Source organism: Lynx canadensis, chromosome A1, assembly GCF_007474595.2.
Source record: "Lynx canadensis isolate LIC74 chromosome A1, mLynCan4.pri.v2, whole genome shotgun sequence".
Lineage (NCBI taxonomy): Eukaryota > Metazoa > Chordata > Mammalia > Carnivora > Felidae > Lynx > Lynx canadensis.
In genome coordinates, this window is record NC_044303.2 from 197,162,885 (window position 1) to 197,183,085 (window position 20,201).

At 55.6% G+C, this 20,201-nt stretch overlaps 1 protein-coding gene across 3 annotated transcripts in view; it reads left to right on the forward strand.

The window, feature by feature from the left end:
* The window catches only part of PDGFRB (platelet derived growth factor receptor beta), a 37,609-nt gene extending 21,666 nt beyond the window's left edge, over positions 1–15,943 (forward strand). For all 3 annotated transcript variants that reach the window (XM_030329453.1, XM_030329442.1, XM_030329463.1), the window contains 15 exons: positions 144–267; positions 735–946; positions 3,374–3,468; positions 4,416–4,548; positions 5,098–5,202; positions 5,553–5,663; positions 6,951–7,110; positions 8,169–8,329; positions 8,853–8,971; positions 9,227–9,349; positions 10,083–10,194; positions 10,637–10,736; positions 11,256–11,361; positions 12,178–12,410; positions 13,928–15,943. In XM_030329453.1, coding sequence (XP_030185313.1) covers positions 144–267; positions 735–946; positions 3,374–3,468; positions 4,416–4,548; positions 5,098–5,202; positions 5,553–5,663; positions 6,951–7,110; positions 8,169–8,329; positions 8,853–8,971; positions 9,227–9,349; positions 10,083–10,194; positions 10,637–10,736; positions 11,256–11,361; positions 12,178–12,410; positions 13,928–14,099 — 2,066 coding nt within the window. In that variant the 3' untranslated portion in view covers positions 14,100–15,943. The remainder of the gene's footprint in view (positions 1–143; positions 268–734; positions 947–3,373; positions 3,469–4,415; positions 4,549–5,097; positions 5,203–5,552; positions 5,664–6,950; positions 7,111–8,168; positions 8,330–8,852; positions 8,972–9,226; positions 9,350–10,082; positions 10,195–10,636; positions 10,737–11,255; positions 11,362–12,177; positions 12,411–13,927) is intronic.
* The last annotated feature ends 4,258 nt before the right edge of the window (positions 15,944–20,201 follow it).

Sequence of the window (20,201 nt, forward strand, 5' to 3'; positions counted from 1 at the left end):
TCTTGGTATTTAATGTTCACCTGCAGCCTGAAGCTCCCTTCCCCAACCCCGGGGGGAGAGGCTGGGCCAGGTCCTTCCTGAGGGCCTTTCTCACTGTCCTTTCTGACCTCCCCACCTCCTGGCCTCCTGCCCTCTCCACACAGTGCCTGTCCGTGTGCTGGAGCTAAGTGAAAACCATCCTGCCAGCGGGGAGCAGACAGTCCGCTGTCGCGGCCGGGGCATGCCCCAGCCACACCTCACCTGGTCTACCTGCAGTGACCTCAAAAGGTGAGCAGACCTGGGGCCTCTGTCTCCCAGGGTAACCACAGCTGGCTGGAAGGACCCAGTGGAGCTCGTCTAGATCAGCCCCTTCTCTGGGCACATTGTTCCAAGCTAGAGCCCAGTCCTAGGAGATGTGGCTTCTTGGAGATTCTCTGTATGACCTAAAGTGTCCGTTTCCTTACCTTGACTCATGATCAAATGAATGGAGCGGATTTTGCCATCCAGGGCTTTCCGTTCTGGGGTAGGAGCGCCCTCTGCCGGTCAGTCTAGGGGCCACAAGAGGAACGAGCTCAGGACCAGGCATTGGGAAGAAGCAGGAACCAGAGGGGGGTTGGGTGGGGGGGGGGCAGAGGGGTGGAGGTAAGGGGAGCCTCCTTCCACTACCGCCCTGTGGCGCTGCTTGCCTTTGGTTTCAGTTTCCCAGTCCGAAGAGGGAAGGGACTGGAAGCTGACCCGACTGGCTCTCCCGGCAGATGTCCGCGCGAGCTGCCGCCCACCCCACTGGGGAACAGTTCCGAGGAGGACAGCCAGCTGGAGACTAACGTGACTTACTGGCCTGAGGATCAGGAGTTTGAGGTGGTGAGCACGCTCCGCCTGCGCCGTGTGGATCAGCCTCTGTCCGTGCGCTGCACTCTGCACAACCTGCTGGGCCACGACATGCAGGAGGTCACCGTGGTGCCACATTGTGAGTCCTCCCGCCTTGGTGGCCCCTGAAGACCATTCACCCCCATCACAACCCTGCCATACTTGGATCCGTGCCTGTGAGCCCAGTGGGCTGCAGCCAGTGTGTCTGTGGGCACTCAGGAGCATTGTGAAACCCACCAGAGTGTGTGAAACCCACCAGAGTGTGTGCTCTTACGCACTCACAGAACAACACAGTATTGGCATGTGTGTGTACATCCATGGGTCTCTGATATAAATCATGGCTATAGTATATGTACGCTGTATGCATGTCATAAGCCATGCATATGAGTAGGCCTGATCCTTGGACGCAGGTGCAAACTTTCCAAGTGTAGATTTGTAAACCACACAATGAAGAATGCCCAACCCCCAGACACGCATGTAAAGCTGGAGTGCATGTCTGTCAGCGTGCATGAGACCTACCTTGTGTGTCAGCCCACCGAGTGTATGTTTATAAACCGCGTATATGAATATGCCCAATCCCCAGACACGTATATAAGTCCAGGAGTGTATGTCTGTATGCACGTACGTGCGCATGCACAATCCCCGTGCAGGCGTGCAAACAATGCGTGTAGAATTCCTACGCATGTGTGCGTCTGTGTAAACATGGAGTTGCAGCACACCTTTCCGCGAGAGCGTGCAAACACAATCTGCACACAGATGCCTGCTGCACAATGCACGTCTGTTAGAAGATACACAGACGTGCATGATTCTTGTCTATGTGAATAGTCTCCTCCAGTACCTGGATGCTCTTGCTCCCTGCTAGTTCCTGTGTGTGCATCTACCTGTCTGTACTTCGTTTACTCGCTCGTTTCCTTATTCAGTAAATAATAATGGAATAGTAATCCCCAGCTTCTCACTGGGGAAGGCCCAGCCCTGCCTGCCCTTCTAGTGCCCACAGCCCAGAGACAAGGCAGAGAAGAAAACAGACAGTCCCACTGCCGGGGTCAGTACTTTGTGGGGGAAAGCCTAGAGAGAGGAGGGGGCTCCGTGTCCAGCTATGGGATTCAGGAAAGTGTCCTGGAAAAAGGAAGCTTTAGGTCAATACCTGAAAAGATAACCTGGGAGTTAGCTGATGAGGAATGGTGTTCCGGTAAAAAGGTATGGCCTGTGCAAGAGCCCAGAGGCATGATGGGATCAGAGAAATCTTGGCTGGAGCACAGAGTATGTGTGTGATTTAGGGGCTGGAGAGAGGAGACAGAGGCAAGGGAGTGGTAAAGGAGGAGCTGCAGGGGTGGGCAGAAGCCAGCGCAAGCAGAGCGTTGAGGGCTGGGTGAGGCATTTTGACAGGTCGGTGAGCTGGCCCACACGTGTGTCTCCGTACGCAGAGCTGCCTCCAGCCCCCCACCCTGGGGTGGGATAGGTGGAGGTTTTCATACCTTATCTCACTCACACGCACACACATGCACACATATCCCTGAGCAAGTGGGCACCTGCCGACCAACTTGGAGCGAGACAGGAGTAAAGCTTTCATGTGCCACCCGGAGGGGAAGCTGTGTACCAGCTCATGGGGAAACGACCATGGCTGGATGAAGCCTCTTCTTTGTACTCAGATGGCTCCTTGGAAGATTCAGTCTTCCTTCCCAGGACTGCGATGTGTGACCTGGTGGGGAGAGGGAGGAGAGGAGTGATGTTGGTCTGCGACCCTGGGGAGGAAGGACAGGGCCTCCAGGGGAGCCGAGAGGGGCAGGTGGGGGACAGAGGGGGAGGGAATGAGTCCTTTAGGGATCCCATGGGTGGCCAGTGGGTCAGGGCAGGGGGGATGAGGGTCTGGCCTGGGTGGGTGCAGAGGGAGGGGGAAAGAATGGGAAGTTGTGCAGCAAAGAGGCTGAGGCCTTAGGGAGGAGACTTGGGACTTGGGGGCCCCGAGTTAGCCCTACCTGGTTACCCCTGCTCCCTGGGGGATACACCTTATAACTACTGTCACTACCCCAATGCCACTGGGTACTCAGGGGAAGCAGAGGAGGAAACAGTCTGGATTCATCAGGTTGTGCGAGCTCAGTCACTCAGTCCATTGGCCACTTGGTCAGGCTCTGTCCCAGCTGTGACAGCCCCGGCAAGGGCAGAGATTCAGACTCGAGGTGAGTCTAGTCATCAGGAGCTGGCATCTAGTCTGAAGCCATGGCAGACACGTCAGGCCTGGTCAGACATGTCACACGTGGTCAGGCCAGACTGATCCTTGCAAGGGCTGAGGTATATGGGGGCCCACAGTGAGCTGAGCTACAGCTGTTACTTAGGGACGTGGGTACTTATGGGAGAGGCTGAAGTTCTGGCCCAGAGGGAGGGGCTGTGAGTCTGATGTCACGGGCATGGTTGGTGGAGAGGGGGACAAGCAGAGACGGTTCGTGTTTCTGGAGGTGGGGTGAGGGGTGGCCAGGGCAGCTGCCAAGCTCCCTCTTTGCTTACGGCCAGCTCTTGTCTCTGCTTCCAGCTCTGCCCTTCAAGGTGGTGGTGATCTCGGCCATCCTGGCCTTGGTGGTCCTCACAATCATCTCCCTCATCATCCTCATCATGCTCTGGCAGAAGGTAATCTCCCATCCTTGCCTAATGGGTGCAGACTGGTACACCATTTTCTTTTTCTTTTTTTTTTTTTTTTTTTGCACGGAGGCCCCTGCCATCCTTGAATGTTACAGGATCTGTCCACGTCCCAGCCCAGCACACAGGGCAGGTGTAAAATGATATAGAACGGCACCGGTGTCCGAGCTGCCTCCACCCCCAGCAGCAAGGGCCATCTCAGGCCTGGTCCAGGCCATCCAGGGTCCCCTGCCCCTGCTCTGCCCTCCTGGGTCTTACTTGGACATCAGCCCTGCCCCTCCCAGCCACAGGGCAAGGCACTTTCTGGGTGGACCGTGGACTCCAGAATTCTTCCACCTCTCACCCCCAGAGACTCCCAGGATTCTAATGAAACGCGTTCGCGTCCTATTAACCTGTAATTTCAATGCCCTGTTCTGTGGCTTCATTATTCTCCGATCCCAACATTTTAAGATTCCCGAGTTAAGATTGCAGCACCCATGATTCTATCATTCTATGATTCCAACATGCTATGATTTCGACATTCTAAGCTTACATCCTTCTGAGATTCCTGCTGCGAGTGACCCAGCATGGGGAGGGGTTGTCCATACCCAGCCGAGTGCCCCTAGCTTGTGTCCATTTCCGGGGCTGCCTGCCCTTCTATGCCCATCTGGGGAGCAGCCAGTGCTCTGGGAGAAGCTGGTGAAGAGGTTCTGATGAGCCGGGCCCTTGGCCGTTAGCCCCTCTTCAGCCACTGCCCAGCTAAGGCCTGTTGTCATCTGTTCTCACTGAGCCCACGGAGCCGAGCTTTATCAGTAACTTGCTGCGTGACTTCACATATGCCTCTGCCCCTCCCTGGCCTCAGGGGCTCCTGCTCCATCTGTTCCGTAAGGGGCTATAGGCTCGTGGGCCCCAAAGCCCAGAACTCCTCTGACGATCCATCCCTGGTGTCGGTCCTACAGAAGCCACGTTATGAGATCCGATGGAAGGTGATTGAATCTGTGAGCTCTGATGGCCATGAGTACATCTACGTGGACCCTATGCAGCTGCCCTATGACTCTACCTGGGAGCTGCCACGGGACCAGCTTGTGCTTGGTCAGTCCAGGGAGTAGTCGTGGAGCAGTTTGGGTACTTGAGGCGGGGGGGAAGACTGTCTGAGGTGTGGTTCAGCCTTGCCATGACTAGCTTTGAGACCTAGGGCTGCCGTGCTGCCTTCTCTGGCCCTCAGTGTCCCCGCCGCCATATAATGGGCAAGGTGGTCCCCTAGGGACCGTTCAGCATTGAGGTCCTATGATCCTGTGCCTTTGTGAGCTAGGAGACCTTTGTGGCGAGAGAGGAAGTATTCATCGAAGACAGCCTGCATGCCAGGCCTGTGCTTAGACTAGCTGGAGAGGGTGAGGCATACAGAGGAGCTGAGCACCCTTCTGGGGTGGGAAGAAGGCTTCCAGGGACAAAAGATGGTCCAGAAAGCAGGCAGAACTTAGATGAGACACCAGGAAGGCCTGCCAAACACTGAGGTCTTATCTTAGGAGACTCCTTTAGGGGAACACCTTAATTCCAGGTGGCTTGGGGGATTGACCTCAGAGAGGATGGGGTATGCCGTTTCCTGGTGGGCCAGGAGCTGAGGGATTGTCTCTACCCCAGGACGCACCCTCGGCTCTGGGGCCTTTGGGCAGGTGGTGGAGGCCACAGCTCACGGCCTGAGCCATTCTCAGGCCACGATGAAAGTGGCGGTCAAGATGCTGAAATGTGAGTCCTGGGAGCCTGCCCCTCCCTCACGTCTGGGCCCCACATCTCCCCTGCCCCTTGCCCGCACATCCAGGCACTCCCTGATTCTGATTTGCTGGGCGCAAGTGGTCCGGTCACCTGGTGGCCAGCACCACTCCAGATTCTGCTTTGGCTAAGAGGCTTCCTCATTCTGCCCCCTCCTCCTGGCACCTCCTTCCCTCCCTGACCGTCCTCCCATCCTCTTTCTCCTCCCCCTGCACGTGGGTCCTCACCACCCTCGGCCATCTGGGTCTTCCAGCACGGGGTGGGGCAGAAGGGCCTCCTTGGGGCCTCGGTGACAGGGCAGGCCTGAGGCCCCGTCTCCCCCTCAGCCACAGCCCGCAGCAGCGAGAAGCAGGCCCTCATGTCAGAGCTGAAGATCATGAGTCACCTTGGGCCCCATCTGAACGTGGTCAACTTGCTGGGGGCCTGCACCAAAGGAGGTACCAAAACTACTCCCCCAGAGGATTCTGGAAAATGCCAGCAGCCCAGGCCTGGCCCCTCCCCACCCCTCCTCAATCCACAGACAACAAGACACTCCAGCTGGAGGGTCTGCGCCCATCCTGCCCTCACCTCACAGACCCACACGGGTGTGGGGTTTACAAACTCACAGAATCACAACACTTTCAAGGCCCACAGACTCCTCGGGTCAGCCGTTTCCAAACCCCGGGGGTGCTCTGACATTTTTTCTCCACATGTTTATTTATTTTTGAGAGAGAGAGAGAGAGAGAGAGAGAGAGAGGGAAATGCATGTGCAAGTGGGGGAGGGGCAGAGAGAGGGGGACAGAGGATCTGAAACGGGCTCTGAGCTGTCAGCACAGAGCCCGATGTGGGGTTCGAACTCTCGAGCCGAGAGATCATGACCTGAGCCGAAGTCGGACGCTTAACTGACTGAGCCACCCAGGCGCCCCAGGTCCTCTGACATTTTTAAATTTTCACAATACATTTTACAAACTGATCAATCACGGCCCCTGTGAGGTGAGTTATATCCCTACAATTGGAGGTCACCAGCATGCTGATTGGCAGTGGCTTTCATTCAGATCACAGAATAAAGCCTCTCTAGCCAGTGTGTTTATTTGAAGCTCTGATTGCAAGTTAGGCTGTAAAAAAAAAAAAAAAAAAAGAAAGAAAAGAAAAAAAAATGTTATCGTTGTTTGCAGCTGCTTATTGTGAGATTTGGAATTTTCCTCAGTATTGTGCAACCAAAATAAAATACAGAAGTACATTGCGTACATAGGCCAATTTATGTCCGCAAGATCACCCATTTCAAAATTTTTGTTTTCATCAATATCTTCCCGTTCCCACTGATTGGCTTCAAGTAAATGTGTTGCATTTGAATTGATCCAATAACCTGATAATAAATAGTTGCCTTGATTTCCTTTATATACGGGGCTCCAGAATAAGTTGGTGATATGTACCATTGTGTACTTGCCATGTGCCAGGCCCTGAGCCGTGCCGACGAAGGCGTTACTTTATGAACATTCAGGACAGCCCTTGGAGGTGGGTGCGGTTAGCCCCATTTAACAGATGGGGAAAGTGAAGCTCAGGGAGAATAAGTACCTCGCTCATGGTCGCGGAGGCGGGAAGAGAACCCAGGTTCGCCTGGTGCCAAAGCCTCTCGGCCGTCTTACCCGACTGCCTTCCCGACGTGCAGCCGGTGGTCGGCCTCAGGGTCCCGATGGGAAGTCTGTGGCCCCCCGGGGACTGTCGCTGAGCCTGTGCCCCCCTAGGACCCATCTACATCATCACGGAGTACTGCCGCTACGGTGACCTGGTGGACTACCTTCACCGCAACAAGCACACCTTCCTGCAGCGCTGCTCCGACAAGCGCCGCCCGCCCAGCGCCGAGCTCTACAGCAACGCCCTGCCCGCGGGGCTCCCTCTGCCCAGGTACCAAAGGAGGCCGGGGACCCGAATCTTTGGGGAGCCCCGAGGAGCACCTGCTCGCTCCCTCCTGGCTGGGGCGGAAGCCGAGGCCAGGGTGGGCAGACAGGGTGTAGGAACCCAGGCTGTTTCACGCACGGGTCAGTCTGGGACCCGGGGCTTGGCCTCCCCCGGACCTGGCTTATCACTCTGGTGATGGTGTTGGTGGGATCGGCTGCCACCTACGGACTGCCTACAGGGGTCCCGCCCTGGGCTGGGCACTCTCTGTGGATGTGACCCCTCGGCCCCTCCCTCTGTGTCGTGACACCCTCTCCTTTCACGGTGAGCACCTGGGGCTCTCCGGTCTCAGGCCCGACTCCCATCGCAACGCACGGTGCTCTGCACCCTGCTGGGCACACCAGTCTCTAGCACGCAGTCTCTGGTGTGCGGTGTCCCGTGGGCAATGCAGCGTCTTTCTTCTTCTTTTCCAAAAGTAACTTTTCCCACTTCTGCTGATGACAACAGCAAGATGGGTTTATTGCAGAGACAAGCATAACTTCAGAAAATCCTTAAAAGACATTACGGCTCACCCCTGTCCTCCCCAACATTTGATCGATTTCCTTCCGGTCTTTGGTCTACCTCTAGAGACACGTGTATACGCGGTCCCATAGCTCTCTGGGGAGCAGGTGCTGCAGGGAAATAGGGCAATTCCCGCCGTCTCTGGGCTGTGGCTGAGGCCTCCCAGGACATCACGGCTGGATGGTGTCACAGAAAGGCACGTGCTTCATGCTCTTCTTATGACCCTCATGCTGGGGTGCTGTGATCATGCCTAGGTGTGAGCTCCCTAAGGACACACACTGGGTCTTGTGTCCTCTTAGCACCCCAGTGCCCAGCTTAGGGCCCCACCGGCTGGCTGAGAGAGCTCACTGCGTGGCTGTTCAAGTTGTGACTAGCTGAAGGAGGATGAGTGGAAAGAAGAAATCCCTGAGTGATAGTGCCCGGTGGGCCCTGGGGGCGAGCAGGGGCGGGAAGGGAAGGAAAAGGACAGCCTGTGGCTCCTCCTGGGATGTTCCTCTCTCCCCCAGCCACGTGTCCCTGCCTGGGGAGAGTGACGGCGGCTACATGGACATGAGCAAGGACGAGTCGGTGGACTACGTGCCCATGCTGGACATGAAAGGAGGAATCAAATATGCAGACATTGAGTCCTCCAGCTACGTGGCCCCTTATGACAACTACGTCCCCACAGGTGGGTGCACGCCTATGCACCGCCCCCTTGCCTATGTAATCATGTTTTCTTATCACAGCCTTTCTTACTGGGAGGAAGGTGGCCTTGTACCTATTTCATAGATGCAGAAACCGAGGTTAGCCACCTGCCCAAAGCTGTCCTGTGGTGAAGCCCCATCGGGAGCCTCTGTTTCTGGATCCAGCAGGGAGGAGTTGGGTTGGAGGAGTACTTGGCCTCCTGGGGTGCTGGCACACCACAGGCACAAGGCTGACCCAGTATCCTTGAGAAGCGGGCAGGTCAGGCTGAGAAAAGGTGGCCTAGGCCTCGGGCTAATGCCAAAGGCTTTTCCGGCCAATGAGAGCACTGATAAGGTAGGAGAGGTTTACATTAGATATTTGGCAATTGTTTTCCTTTTGCGGGAGACTTAGAGGGTTAGTAGTTACCTGTATTGGACATTCGGCCTCGGTGAATAAAAGGGCAGGGGTTCTGTGGGCCATGTGGAGACACAGACAGTAAGTAGGTGAACTTCTGCTCTCTCTCTTAGCTCCCGAGAGGACCTGTCGGGCAACTCTGATCAACGAGTCCCCGGTGCTTAGCTACACAGATCTTGTGGGCTTCAGCTACCAGGTGGCCAATGGCATGGAGTTCCTGGCCTCCAAGAACGTACGTATGGTTGCAGCGAGCGGAGCAGGGTCATGGGGAGGTGGGCAACCCAAGCCAGCCAGGGTCCTCCAAGTACACAGCTCCATATGGCAGCTACGTCCCCTCACCACAACTCTGGTGGGTGAGGACAGTCAAAGCTCTCACCGCGTGGCCTCTCACGCCTGTGTGGCGATGCATTTTCCCCAAAGCCCTTGACGGGGAGGTCTTCTCCTACAACTGCCCCCAAGGCCTCAGCTCCCATCTCCCCCAACCTAGTGCGTCCACCGAGATCTGGCAGCCAGGAACGTGCTCATCTGTGAGGGCAAGCTGGTCAAGATCTGTGACTTTGGCCTGGCTCGTGACATCATGAGGGACTCGAACTATATCTCCAAAGGCAGCGTGAGTACCTTCCCTGACCCGTGTGACCTGGGAACAGGTTTCCTCCTGGTCAGCGTGGCTGTGGCATATAGGAGGTCAGGACGGAGTTCCTCATGGCTTACCCTGCCCAGTGGTGACAGGCTTTGCCACCGGCTGTGCATGGGGCAGGAGGGGGCAGAGATGTTAAGGTTGTATGGGTGAGCCCAGGGCTCAGATTCACTGGTCATGGCAGGGGGCGAGGGACCAGCTGTAATGGGTTCTGGGAAGAAGGAAGCAGGTCAAGTGTATATTTGGTGACCATTCTGCCTGCCACTCATGTTCCCACTTTCCATAAGGGGACAGTGAACCCCAGAGATGGAGGGTCTCTAGACCCAAGAGATCTAAGGCGGCCGGGTGAGAGCTGGGTGGCACCTTGGCATGTCCCTGGCTCACCTGCTGTCTGCCAACCTGGCCAGGGCCTCTACTGGGATCAGGAAGAAGGGCCGTTCTGTAAGAGGCCTCAGACCCTGGGCCTCCTCCTTAGGGTAGAGGCTGCCATGTGACCAGCTTGTGGGTGAAAAACCATGGCCTTCTGATCCTCTGGCCAGCACTGGGATGAGCGTGGGATCTGTGTGCCTGCAGAGGCGGGCTCTCAGGGTCTGGGGAGTAAGGCGCGGGGGCCTTACTAAGTAAGGAGGCCAGACCTCCTCCCCTTGCCCAGGCACAGAGTGGGGCTTGCCCTCCTGGTACTTAGTGCCGTCTTGCCCTCCCACAGACCTTCCTGCCTCTGAAGTGGATGGCTCCCGAGAGCATCTTCAACAGCCTCTATACCACCCTGAGTGATGTGTGGTCCTTCGGGATCCTACTCTGGGAGATCTTCACCCTGGGTATGCTTCCTTTTCCCCCAGCCCTCAGCTGCACGGCACACTGGCCACTCACACCCCCAGCCTGGTGGGGCCATGGGGCAGGCTCTGCGAGGGGGGTCAGGGCTCTCTGGCTCGAGTCACGGTGCTGCTGCTGTCTCGCTGCTGTGTGAGCTTGGCAAGTCCCTTGTCTTCCCTGGGTCTCTTTACCTCCCCATCTCTCGAGGGGTCTGGAAGTGACATCAAAAAGTCTATTTGACTCTGGCGTTCTCTGGTTCTCTGATTCTGGGGGTGCTGGTCATCTCTGTCCAGAGCCTCTACAAGAGCCACATCTCCTAGTGCCGAGGCCACCGCACCCTCGCCCGCTCGAGGGCTGGTGTGCCTCTCCCTGTGCCATAGAATAGGGCACCTGCCACTTTTCCAACACGTCTGAGCCTGTGTATCTCTTGTCTCTGCTTCCTGACAGGTGGCACCCCTTACCCAGAGCTGCCCATGAATGAGCAGTTCTATAATGCCATCAAGCGGGGTTACCGAATGGCCCAGCCTGCCCATGCCTCCGATGAGATGTGAGTGGAGCCTTTGAGAGGGTTTTTTTGGGGGGTACAAACCATAGATGTCCAATGTTGCCAGCTTAAGGTGAAAATAGATTAGTTCAGGGAGCTAGAAAAACCTTGCTATAGCTGTATCTAGGCATTCAGACACCGTCATCAGGAATCTCTTGTTTTACCTGGTCTCTGCTGTCCCCTGCGCTGGCCTGGATTTCAGGCCACACGGCTACCTCCTCACTGCTTCCACCATAGTTCGAGTAAAAGGCCCCAAGCTGACTGTCAAGGGCTCAGCTGGGGTCTCGTGCCCACCCATCCAGAGCAGGGCATGAAAACTCCTACCAGCCAGACCTGCCTGGGCCGTGTGCTCACCAAGGAGTGGTCAACCCCATGGAACCACCGGTGGAGGGAGGGCCTTGAGGGAGCGGGAAAAACAGTCCCATCCACCTGTCCTCCCCAACTCCCTTCATTACCCACCTCGTTCTGGGAGGCGGCAGACTCTGAACCAGAGACCCTGACCCCCTGTGCACCTCTCCCCAGCTACGAGATCATGCAGAAGTGCTGGGAAGAGAAGTTTGAGATCCGGCCTCCCTTCTCCCAGCTGGTGCTGCTTCTCGAGAGGCTGCTGGGTGAGGGGTACAAGAAGGTATGTCGGGGCAGCGAAATGGAGAGTTCTCGTCCAGAAGTCAGACACTGGGTATTTGAGGGACCACCCTGTATCCTCTTGGGCCTCAGTTTCCCTGCTGGTACTAGTACGGGATGGGCTGGAGCTATGAGTGGAATTTATTTTAGCAGCACAGAGGTTTTTGAGATGACGTCCTGCTTGGAAGTCGATGCCTACAGCCCCCTTCATCCTGCTCCCTTTTCATGTCTCTGCACCCATGCCACGGCCTGGGTCTCCTTCAGAAGTCTGAACAACCCCAGGCTCCGTGTCTGCTAAGGGCCGGACCGCTTGGACCCTGTTGCGGGCTCATTTGAGGCCAATGAAGCCAGTAGAGCCTGTCCACCAGAGGGAGTTACAGGGAGGGGTGATGCACGCTCCCTGTCCCCTGTCCGTTCCTAACCACACTCCCCCCCACCACGTCTTGTCCCAGCTCAGCGCCCGGTGAGATGGAGTGGGTTGTCACCATTCAGTAGTTAGGGAAACTGAGGCCCCACTGAAGGAGGTTGAGGCGGGGGGAGAGCCCACACCTGTCTACTCCGAAGTAGGGGAAGTGTGAGGGTCACGGGCACTAGTCTGCCGACTGCCCCCTCCCTGGGGGGCCCTGAGCTCACCTGGTCTTGTGAGATGCCAGGTGGGAGAGCCTCCCGGCTGTGAGGCTTTGGGTAGGTCTCCTTCCTCTCTGAGCACCAGTTGCCTTAGGCAGGAGGGGCCAGGTCAGAGTCTGATGCTAGATGATCCCCACGGGCATTTCTGGTCTGAACATCCCTCTCTCTTGGGTTCTCCCTCCCTGTGGAGCAGAAGTACCAGCAGGTGGATGAGGAGTTTCTGAGGAGCGACCACCCAGCCGTCCTTCGGTCCCAAGCCCGCTTTCCCGGCTTCAATGGACTCCGATCCCCCCTGGACACCAGCTCTGTGCTCTACACTGCTGTGCAGCCCAACGAGAGTGACAATGACTATATCATCCCCCTGCCTGACCCCAAACCCGAGATTGCTGATGAGGGCCCCCTGGAGGGTTCCCCCAGCCTTGCCAGGTAGCCACTGTGGCCTGAGGCCCAAGGCGATAGTGTGCAGTGTGTGTGTGTGTGTGTGTGTGTGTGTGTGTGTTCATGCCATCAGGCTTGCCTTAGAAGTAAGCTACCTAGGGTGAGCACTTGTTCCTGCCAGTGAGTAGAAGAGAGAACTGAACTCATCTGACCTTTGATGACCTCAGGAGGAAAGGGCAGGCTGGTAAGAGACAGAAGGGCTAGGGCTTAGCTGCAAGGTAGCTGTTTCCTGAAAAGTGGCCCCCACGGGCCATCCACCCTCTCATCCTATCCAGGCCCTAAGGAGAGGTAGGAAATCTAATCGGCATCCCCGGCACCCTGTGTATCACTCTGGGGTCATCGCCAGCCCTGGCCTCTGCTCTGTTCTCCAGGACCATGGCCCGAGGGCCCCCGGGAGCCTGGCGTGGTTGTGGGAGGCATAGTGCCCACAGGAACTGAGGTCAGAATTCAGGCTGGGAAGGAGATTCACGTTTTACTTTTGCCTTGAGATGTGGTGAAATTACAATAGGGGTGGGGGCGTGGTTGGAAGAAGGCCCAGCCGTTGCCTGGACTTCATGTTCCGACAGGATCTTCCCTCAGCTGGAGAGGAGAGTCCCCCGTGAGGCCAGACCCACCCCCAAAACCAGATCCCCCCCTCTGGTGCAGTGGCAGCGACCGCAGGCTGGGTTTCAGCTCCAGCTCTGCCCCCAGCCGCCCTGAGACCCATCTCCCACGGGCGCTGGGAGCACACACAAGATCTAGAAGGTCCTCCACACCGTCCGTAAGAAGCAAATGTTCCAAGGCTCCTGGTAGCCAGTATGCAGAGGAGTTAAGCTCAGAGTTCAGACACCTTGAGGTGTGAATGCTGGCCCTGCGATGTGCCCTCAGACAAGCTGCCTCCACTTTCTGAGCCTCAGTTTCCTCAACTATAAAATGAAAACGGTAGCACACGTCTATTTGGAGGTTGCTGAAGGATCCAATGGGATCAGCTTCAGGAGTGCAGGGAATGGAGTTGCTGGTGAGTGAGGAACGAGCTTTGGAGCTAACTGGATATTCTGCTCCAAAGTCTCGCTGTGTGATGTCGGCCACTGACACAACCTCTCTGAGCAGCCCTTCCCTCATGATGCCTATCTTATGTAGTCTTTTTTTTTCTTTTTAAGAATTTTTTAATGTTTATTTAGTTTTGAGAGAGAGAGAGAGAGAGACAAAGCGTGAGTGGGGGAGGGGCAGAGAGAGAGGGAGACACAGAATCTGAAGCACGCTCCAGGCTCTGAGCTGGCAGCACAGAGCCCAACGCAGGGCTCGAACTCACGGACCGTGAGATCATGCCCTGAGCCGAAGTCAGATGCTTAACCGACCCTTAAGCCACCCAGGCGTCCCTCTTATGTAGTCTTTACAAGGCTTCAATGAACTAAAGGGTGTCAGGTGCATGGTGCAAGCTTGCACCCGCAGGAAGCTCTTGATTATTGCTGTTATCTTACTCCGGCTCCCTCCCAGCCCCTCACACGTGTGCCTTCTCTTCCTAGCTCCACCCTGAATGAAGTCAACACCTCCTCTACCATCTCCTGCGACAGCCCCCTGGAACCCCAAGAGGAGCCAGAGCCAGAGCCCCAGCTCGAGCCCCAGGTGGAGCCAGAGCCACCACTGGATTCATGTTGCCCTGGGCCTCGGGCCGAGGCGGAGGACAGCTTCCTGTAGGGGGCTGGCCCCACCTCGCCCTGCCTGGAGCTCCCCCTCTACCTCCCAGCACCCAGCGCCTCCCGGCCTGGCCTGGCCTCCCATCAGCTGTCCCTTTCTAGAAAGGTTTTGCCGTGGGTATGTGGCACCCAACCGCTGGGGCTGGCTTAGGAGGCAAGAGGACTGCAGGGGCCGTGACCAGCCCTCTGCCTCTGGGGAGGCCATGTGACTGGGGGCCAGGATTCTCCCAGGGCACTTAGTTTCTCCATCTACAGGATGGGAAAGCCGGGCTCAGTGACGCAGAATCTGGGATTCTCTCCCTGGCTGACAGGTGGGGAGGCTGGAATCACTAGAGAGAGTCTCGAGGTTCTGGAGGGGGGGGGGGGATTACCTTTTTTCTGTTCAGCCAGCTACGCCTCAAGGAGCTGTAGCCTTCTCCTTGCACTTTCATCCACCTAAGAGCTGGGGAAGGGACTCTGGCATCCCCGGCTCCTGGTGAGCCGGGGCCCAGCCTTGGACAGTGGTGTTCATCCGGAAGCCACCGCCCCTTAATGCCAGTCTCCACTTTCCCAGGCCCAAGCTGGTCTGGGGCCATCCACGCTTAATGCTGGGGGCCGAGCCAAGTACAGGACACCCTGGCCCACAGCTGCTGTCCCAGGCACTTGGGACACACCTCCCCATACAAAGTGCCCGCGTTCGTGTCTTCCTGGCCCCCTAAGTGCGGGGGGTCTTTTTCCTTGTCACCACCAGTCTTACTTCACCCACCAGAGTCTCCGGGGCCAGGTGGGCTCCACATCTGTGATGAGCGTGCTGGTGGGCCCGCCAGAGGCGTCCACACGTGTGGATCAGGCTGCGCATCGGACTCGACATGGGACCCTGGAGGGATCCCTCACCCTGTCCGGACCTGTTTGCCCTATTGAAAGATGAGCAAGGTGGACTCTGTGACTTCCGGTGCCCTGCCAGCACGAACATTCTAGAGTATTCCAAGGGGTGGCACGCTTGCCCAGATGAAGCAAAGCCAAACGCCCCAAACCTCCGTCCTGGGCATCAGCTGGGGTCTGGGGAGATTTCAGACCCTGCCTCACTCTCCGGGCATTCAGGAACCGTGCCCTTTCCCCAGGGCCCCGGGCAAGTCCCAAAAGGCCAGCTGGCCAGGTCTTGACTCGAAGTGTCAGCCAGTGTCTTGGAAAGCCCCCAGCAGCTGCCCCATGGGAAGACTACGGAACCCCTTTCAGGCTCACAACCACCTCTGGAGCCTTCCTGAACAAAGGAGGCAGAGAGGGCAAAGCAGGCCACCTCATGCAGTCTGCCTCTCCAGCACCTGTCCGGGTCTGTGCCACAGACATAATGGACAGTGAGGAGTCCGGGGGTCCCCCAGAAAGGACAAGAAGGCTTTCTAGGGAACCTGAGAAGGGGTGCAAGAGGCAGATATTTTGGGGGTTTCCTTCTCACCCACCAGCTGCCCGGTCCCCAAGGGAGTAACTGTGGGGTATGGCTTTGTCACTGCCCAGGCCCGCTCACTGTACTCTCTCTTCCAGCCACGCCCCAACCCAGGGGGCATTGGAGGTGCCGGGGAGCAAGGGCTGCAGCCAAGACTGTTGGCAGGAAGAGAGCTGGAAGTGGGGGGAGGGCAGCCTAGCAGCCCCCGGGCACCAGCCCCCTCTGCCCATCCAGGAGATGGAGTGGGTTCTCACTACGGTACCAAAGATGTAATCACCTAGGTTTACAAGTATTTTTAGGACTCACATTAACTCACATTTATACAGCAGAAGTGCTATTTTATATGCCATCAAATTTTCTTATCTGTGTACTTTTTTTTTAAGGGAAAGATTTTAATATTAAACCTGGTGCTTCTCACTCACGGACTTCGTGGTCTCTCACGGTTTGGGTCCCTGTGCCGGGAGGTGACAGATGTGAAATGGGGTGAACGGGGCTGATCCCCGGCCACAGCGTCCCCACACAGGGTCCTTCAGTTCTGAGTCTCATTTCCATCTGTAAAATGGGGATTTTCACACTCCCTCCACCCCTTGCTAGCAGCCGGATGGCCTGGACCTTGGGCTTCGGTTTTCCAAGGTGTGAAATGAAAAGGTTCTTCCGGCTCTGCAGGGCCTGGCCCTGGAACCAGCTGGACTGTTCACAGGCTCATGTGGAGAAACCTGAGTCCCTCCCGCGTCCCCCACCCCACCCCACCATGTGCTTTGGCTTTGGCTGTTAAGCTGGGACACCCCCTGCCCTCCCCTCCACTCCGCCCGCAGCCCAGGCTGGTGTGGCTCGAGAGAGGCATCGGCTCCAGCCCAGATTCCAGGCCCCGGTGAGTTAGCGATTGGGTCTCAAGTGGGAGCAAGGAAGACAGAGGCGCCCAAGGGGGCCAGAGTGCAGGAAGAAGTGAGCAGAGAGGGCAAGCAAGAGAGAGGAAGAGGAAGAGAGAGAGGAAGGTGGGCGGGGGTGGGTGCAGCCAGGGCGAGGCCAACGAGGGAATAGGAGCCCAGCTGTGGCTCTGAGGGCAGGGCAGAGGGGTGCAGACCAGCAGGCCCCAGGCCCCTCACGACTGCAGCCGCTCAGTGGTGCGGGGCCGGCATGGGCCAGACATCCTGGTGCCTGCTGGCCAGCTCCGTCCTGACCGTAGGCTCCACAGCCCAGCCCGGGCCTGACAGACCCTGGCAGCAGCACGGGGCCAGGGCAATAGAGCTAACCAGGGCATGGGCCCCAGCGCAAGGGTCTTAGACCCGGGCCACGGCTTCCTGACCTCCTCACTTGGGCCCTCTGGCAGGGGTCACCTGAGGTGGAACCAGGTTTCAGTCTGAGATCTATCACACCTCACTGTGCGATCTTGGCCATCGCTTGCTTTCTCTGATGCGGGGAAGGGGGCATCTCTTTCTGGAACACGGGCACCTCGCTTTGGAACCGCTCGCGTCCCTGGACTGCTGCCAGGGGTCTGGGGCTGCGGCTGCCAGTGGGGACAGGAATGGAGATGTGGGGCAGCTGTGACTCACAGGCCCAGCCGCCAGCTCAGGGGCAGCTGAGCCATGCCAAGGGAAAGCCCGCCCATTACATGGCCTGGCCGCACAAAGCCCTGGTTTCAGAGAACCCCAGAGCCTGTGACCCTTTCTTTCCTGACTGTGGTGGAAGATGAATAAGCCAATCCCCGGATCTGCCCTGTAAAGAGAATAAACAACCCTCATTCCAGACGGGGATTATCCTTGCTCGTGGGAAAAGTCTCCGTCTGGAGGTCAGGAGACTTTGGCTTTGGCTCCCCCCCCCCCCCCCAGTTCAGGCCTGCTCCTTGTGGGACTTTGGGTAGATTATACCACATCAGGCCTCAATTTCCCCAGCAGTAAATGGAGCTAATGATGTCACAAAGACGGAAAGGATGATAAAATGCTGGCAACCATTTATTGAACAGTTTCTATATGCCAGGTCTGTCCTATTGCTTCACACCCATTTTCTCATTTTACCCTCACACAGATCCTATGAACCAGGTACTACTACTGTCCCTATATTACAGGTGAAACCTGGATAAGATAGGAGCCTGGGCTTGGCTGACTCCCAAGTCAGTGCTCAGGGAGACAGAACGCTCAGCCAAGGTGACAGAGCTGGGGAGTAGGGCAGCCTGGGTCCCAACCCCTGTCTCCAGACTCTAGGGCTGTCTGGTGCTCAGAGTACAGAAGTTCTGGGTAAGAGGAAAGAGCTAAGTGAACCTTATGGGTTCGAGCCCCGTGTCAGGCTCTGTGCTGACAGCTCAGAACCTGGAGCCTGCTTTGGATTCTGTCTCTCTCTCTCTCTCTCTCTCTCTCTGTGCCCCTCCCCTGCTCACGCTGTCTCTCTCTGTCTCTCTGTCTCTCTGTCTCTCTCTCTCTCTCTCTCAAAAACAAATAAACAGGGGTGCCTGGGTGGCGCAGTCGGTTAAGCGTCCGACTTCAGCCAGGTCACGATCTCGCGGTCCGTGAGTTCGAGCCCCGCGTCAGGCTCTGGGTGGATGGCTCGGAGCCTGGAGCCTGTTTCCGATTCTGTGTCTCCCTCTCTCCCTGCCCCTCCCCCGTTCATGCTCTGTCTCTCTCTGTCCCAAAAATAAATAAAAATGTTGAAAAAAAATTAAAAAAAAAAACAAATAAACATTTGAAAAATTTTTTAACAAAAAAAAAGAGCTAAGTGAACCTGAGGGCTAGATAGAAAGAATATAGAAGGGCTGGCGGAGGGCTTGGACCTCATGGGCCCCCGTGCTGAGGGGGTGTAGGAGCTGGGGGAGGGGAGAACCATAGGTCACCTGTGCTGGCTCCTGTCTCCCAGGCTTGCCACTCAGGCAGGCCCAAGGGAACCCGTGAGCTGGAATTTTCCTCCCAGACGGATGAGCCGTTTGGACTGCACAATTCTTCCTCCACCCTATTCACAGCCAGGGGCCTTGTTCCTGGAAAAAGAGGGAAAGACCAAAAGGAGCTATTACTCTCGGAGCTCTGCCCCTCAGCTGAAGCAGGGCTCACACCCCCCACTGGTGGCCCTCCCCTGAACTGTCTCCAAAGGCCTCTTCTATTTTATTGTTCAATGTCACAACAATTAAAAATTACCTTTATAGGGGCGCCTGGGTGGCGCAGTTGGTTAAGCGTCCGACTTCAGCCAGGTCACGATCTCGCGGTCCGTGAGTTCGAGCCCCGCGTCGGGCTCTGGGCTGATGGCTCAGAGCCTGGAGCCTGTTTCCGATTCTGTGTCTCCCTCTCTCTCTGCCCCTCCCCCGTTCATGCTTTGTCTCTCTCTGTCCCAAAAATAAATAAACGTTGAAAAAAAAATTAAAAAAAAATTACCTTTATAAAAGTATTTATGTAACACACGCTTGTATTACAAAAAATCAATTATCAAAATATATAATATATGGGGCACCTGGGTGGCCCAGTCGGTTAAGCGTCAGACTTCGGCTCGGGTCATGATCTCATGGTTTGTGAGTTCCAGCCCCGCGTCGGGCTCTGTGCTGACAGCTCGGAGCCTGGAGCCTGCTTCCGATTCTGTGTCTCCCTCTCTCTCTGCCCCTCCCCCACTCGCGCTCTGTCTCTCTCTCAAAAATAAATAAACATTGAAAACATTTTTAAAAATAAAATAAAATTTAAAAATATCCATATAATATAGAAAGTTGTTTGTGTATTTGTACTTGAGGCTCCCAGTAACATTGTAAATGCTTATTTTCTTCATTCAGCAACTCTGTGTATAGGAATTTATCTTTTGGAAATTCTGCTTCTCATTGTTAACAGTTCAGTTATATTCTTCCATGGTTTTCTCCCCTTACATCTCTACTAATATTTGTATTCCAGAGTGCCTGGGTGACTCGGTTGAGAGTCTGACTCTTGATTTTGGCTCAGATCATGCTCCCAGGGTTGTGGGATTGAGCCCCGAGCCACGTTCAGCATGGGGCCTGCTTAGGATTCTGTCTTTCCTTCTGCCACTCTCGCAGGCTCACACTCTTTCTCTTAAAAAAAAAAAAAATTAATAAAAATTTGCATTTTTTATCTGTGTAAATATATAATTACAATTAAAAAAAAAAACTACCAGTACCGTTTTACAGCTTTGTGTTTTTTGCTTAAGGACACATCATGTGCACAGTCACAGGTCAGTGGTACATGTAGGTATTAATGCATTCGTTACGAGGTGTGGCTGGGTGGTTAACTGAGTCAGTTGGTTAAGTATCCAACTTCGGCTCAGGTCATGATTTCAGGGTTTATGAGTTCCAACCCCACGTCAGGCTGTCTGCTGTCAGCATAGAGACTGCTTCAGATACTCTGTCTCCCTCTCTCTGCCCCTCCCTCACTCTCTCTCTCTCTCTCTCTCTCTCTCAAAAATAAACATTTAATGCATTCATTATGAGAGTTGCACATCATTTAAAGCATGTCTATGCCATAAATTATCTGACTAATCCCCTAGTGATGGACATTTAGTGTTTCCAAGTTCTAAATTATGCTGGAATGACCATTGTTCGTTCATAAAGTACATTTATATTTGCACGTTTTTGTAAGTACCTGTTTCCATAGGTTAAATTCCTAGACACAGAGTTGCTTGGTAAAGAGAATAAACATTTAAAATGTTATTGAGTCTAAAAGTTCCCTTTAAAATATGCAAAATCATAAAGCTTCCAGGAAGCTA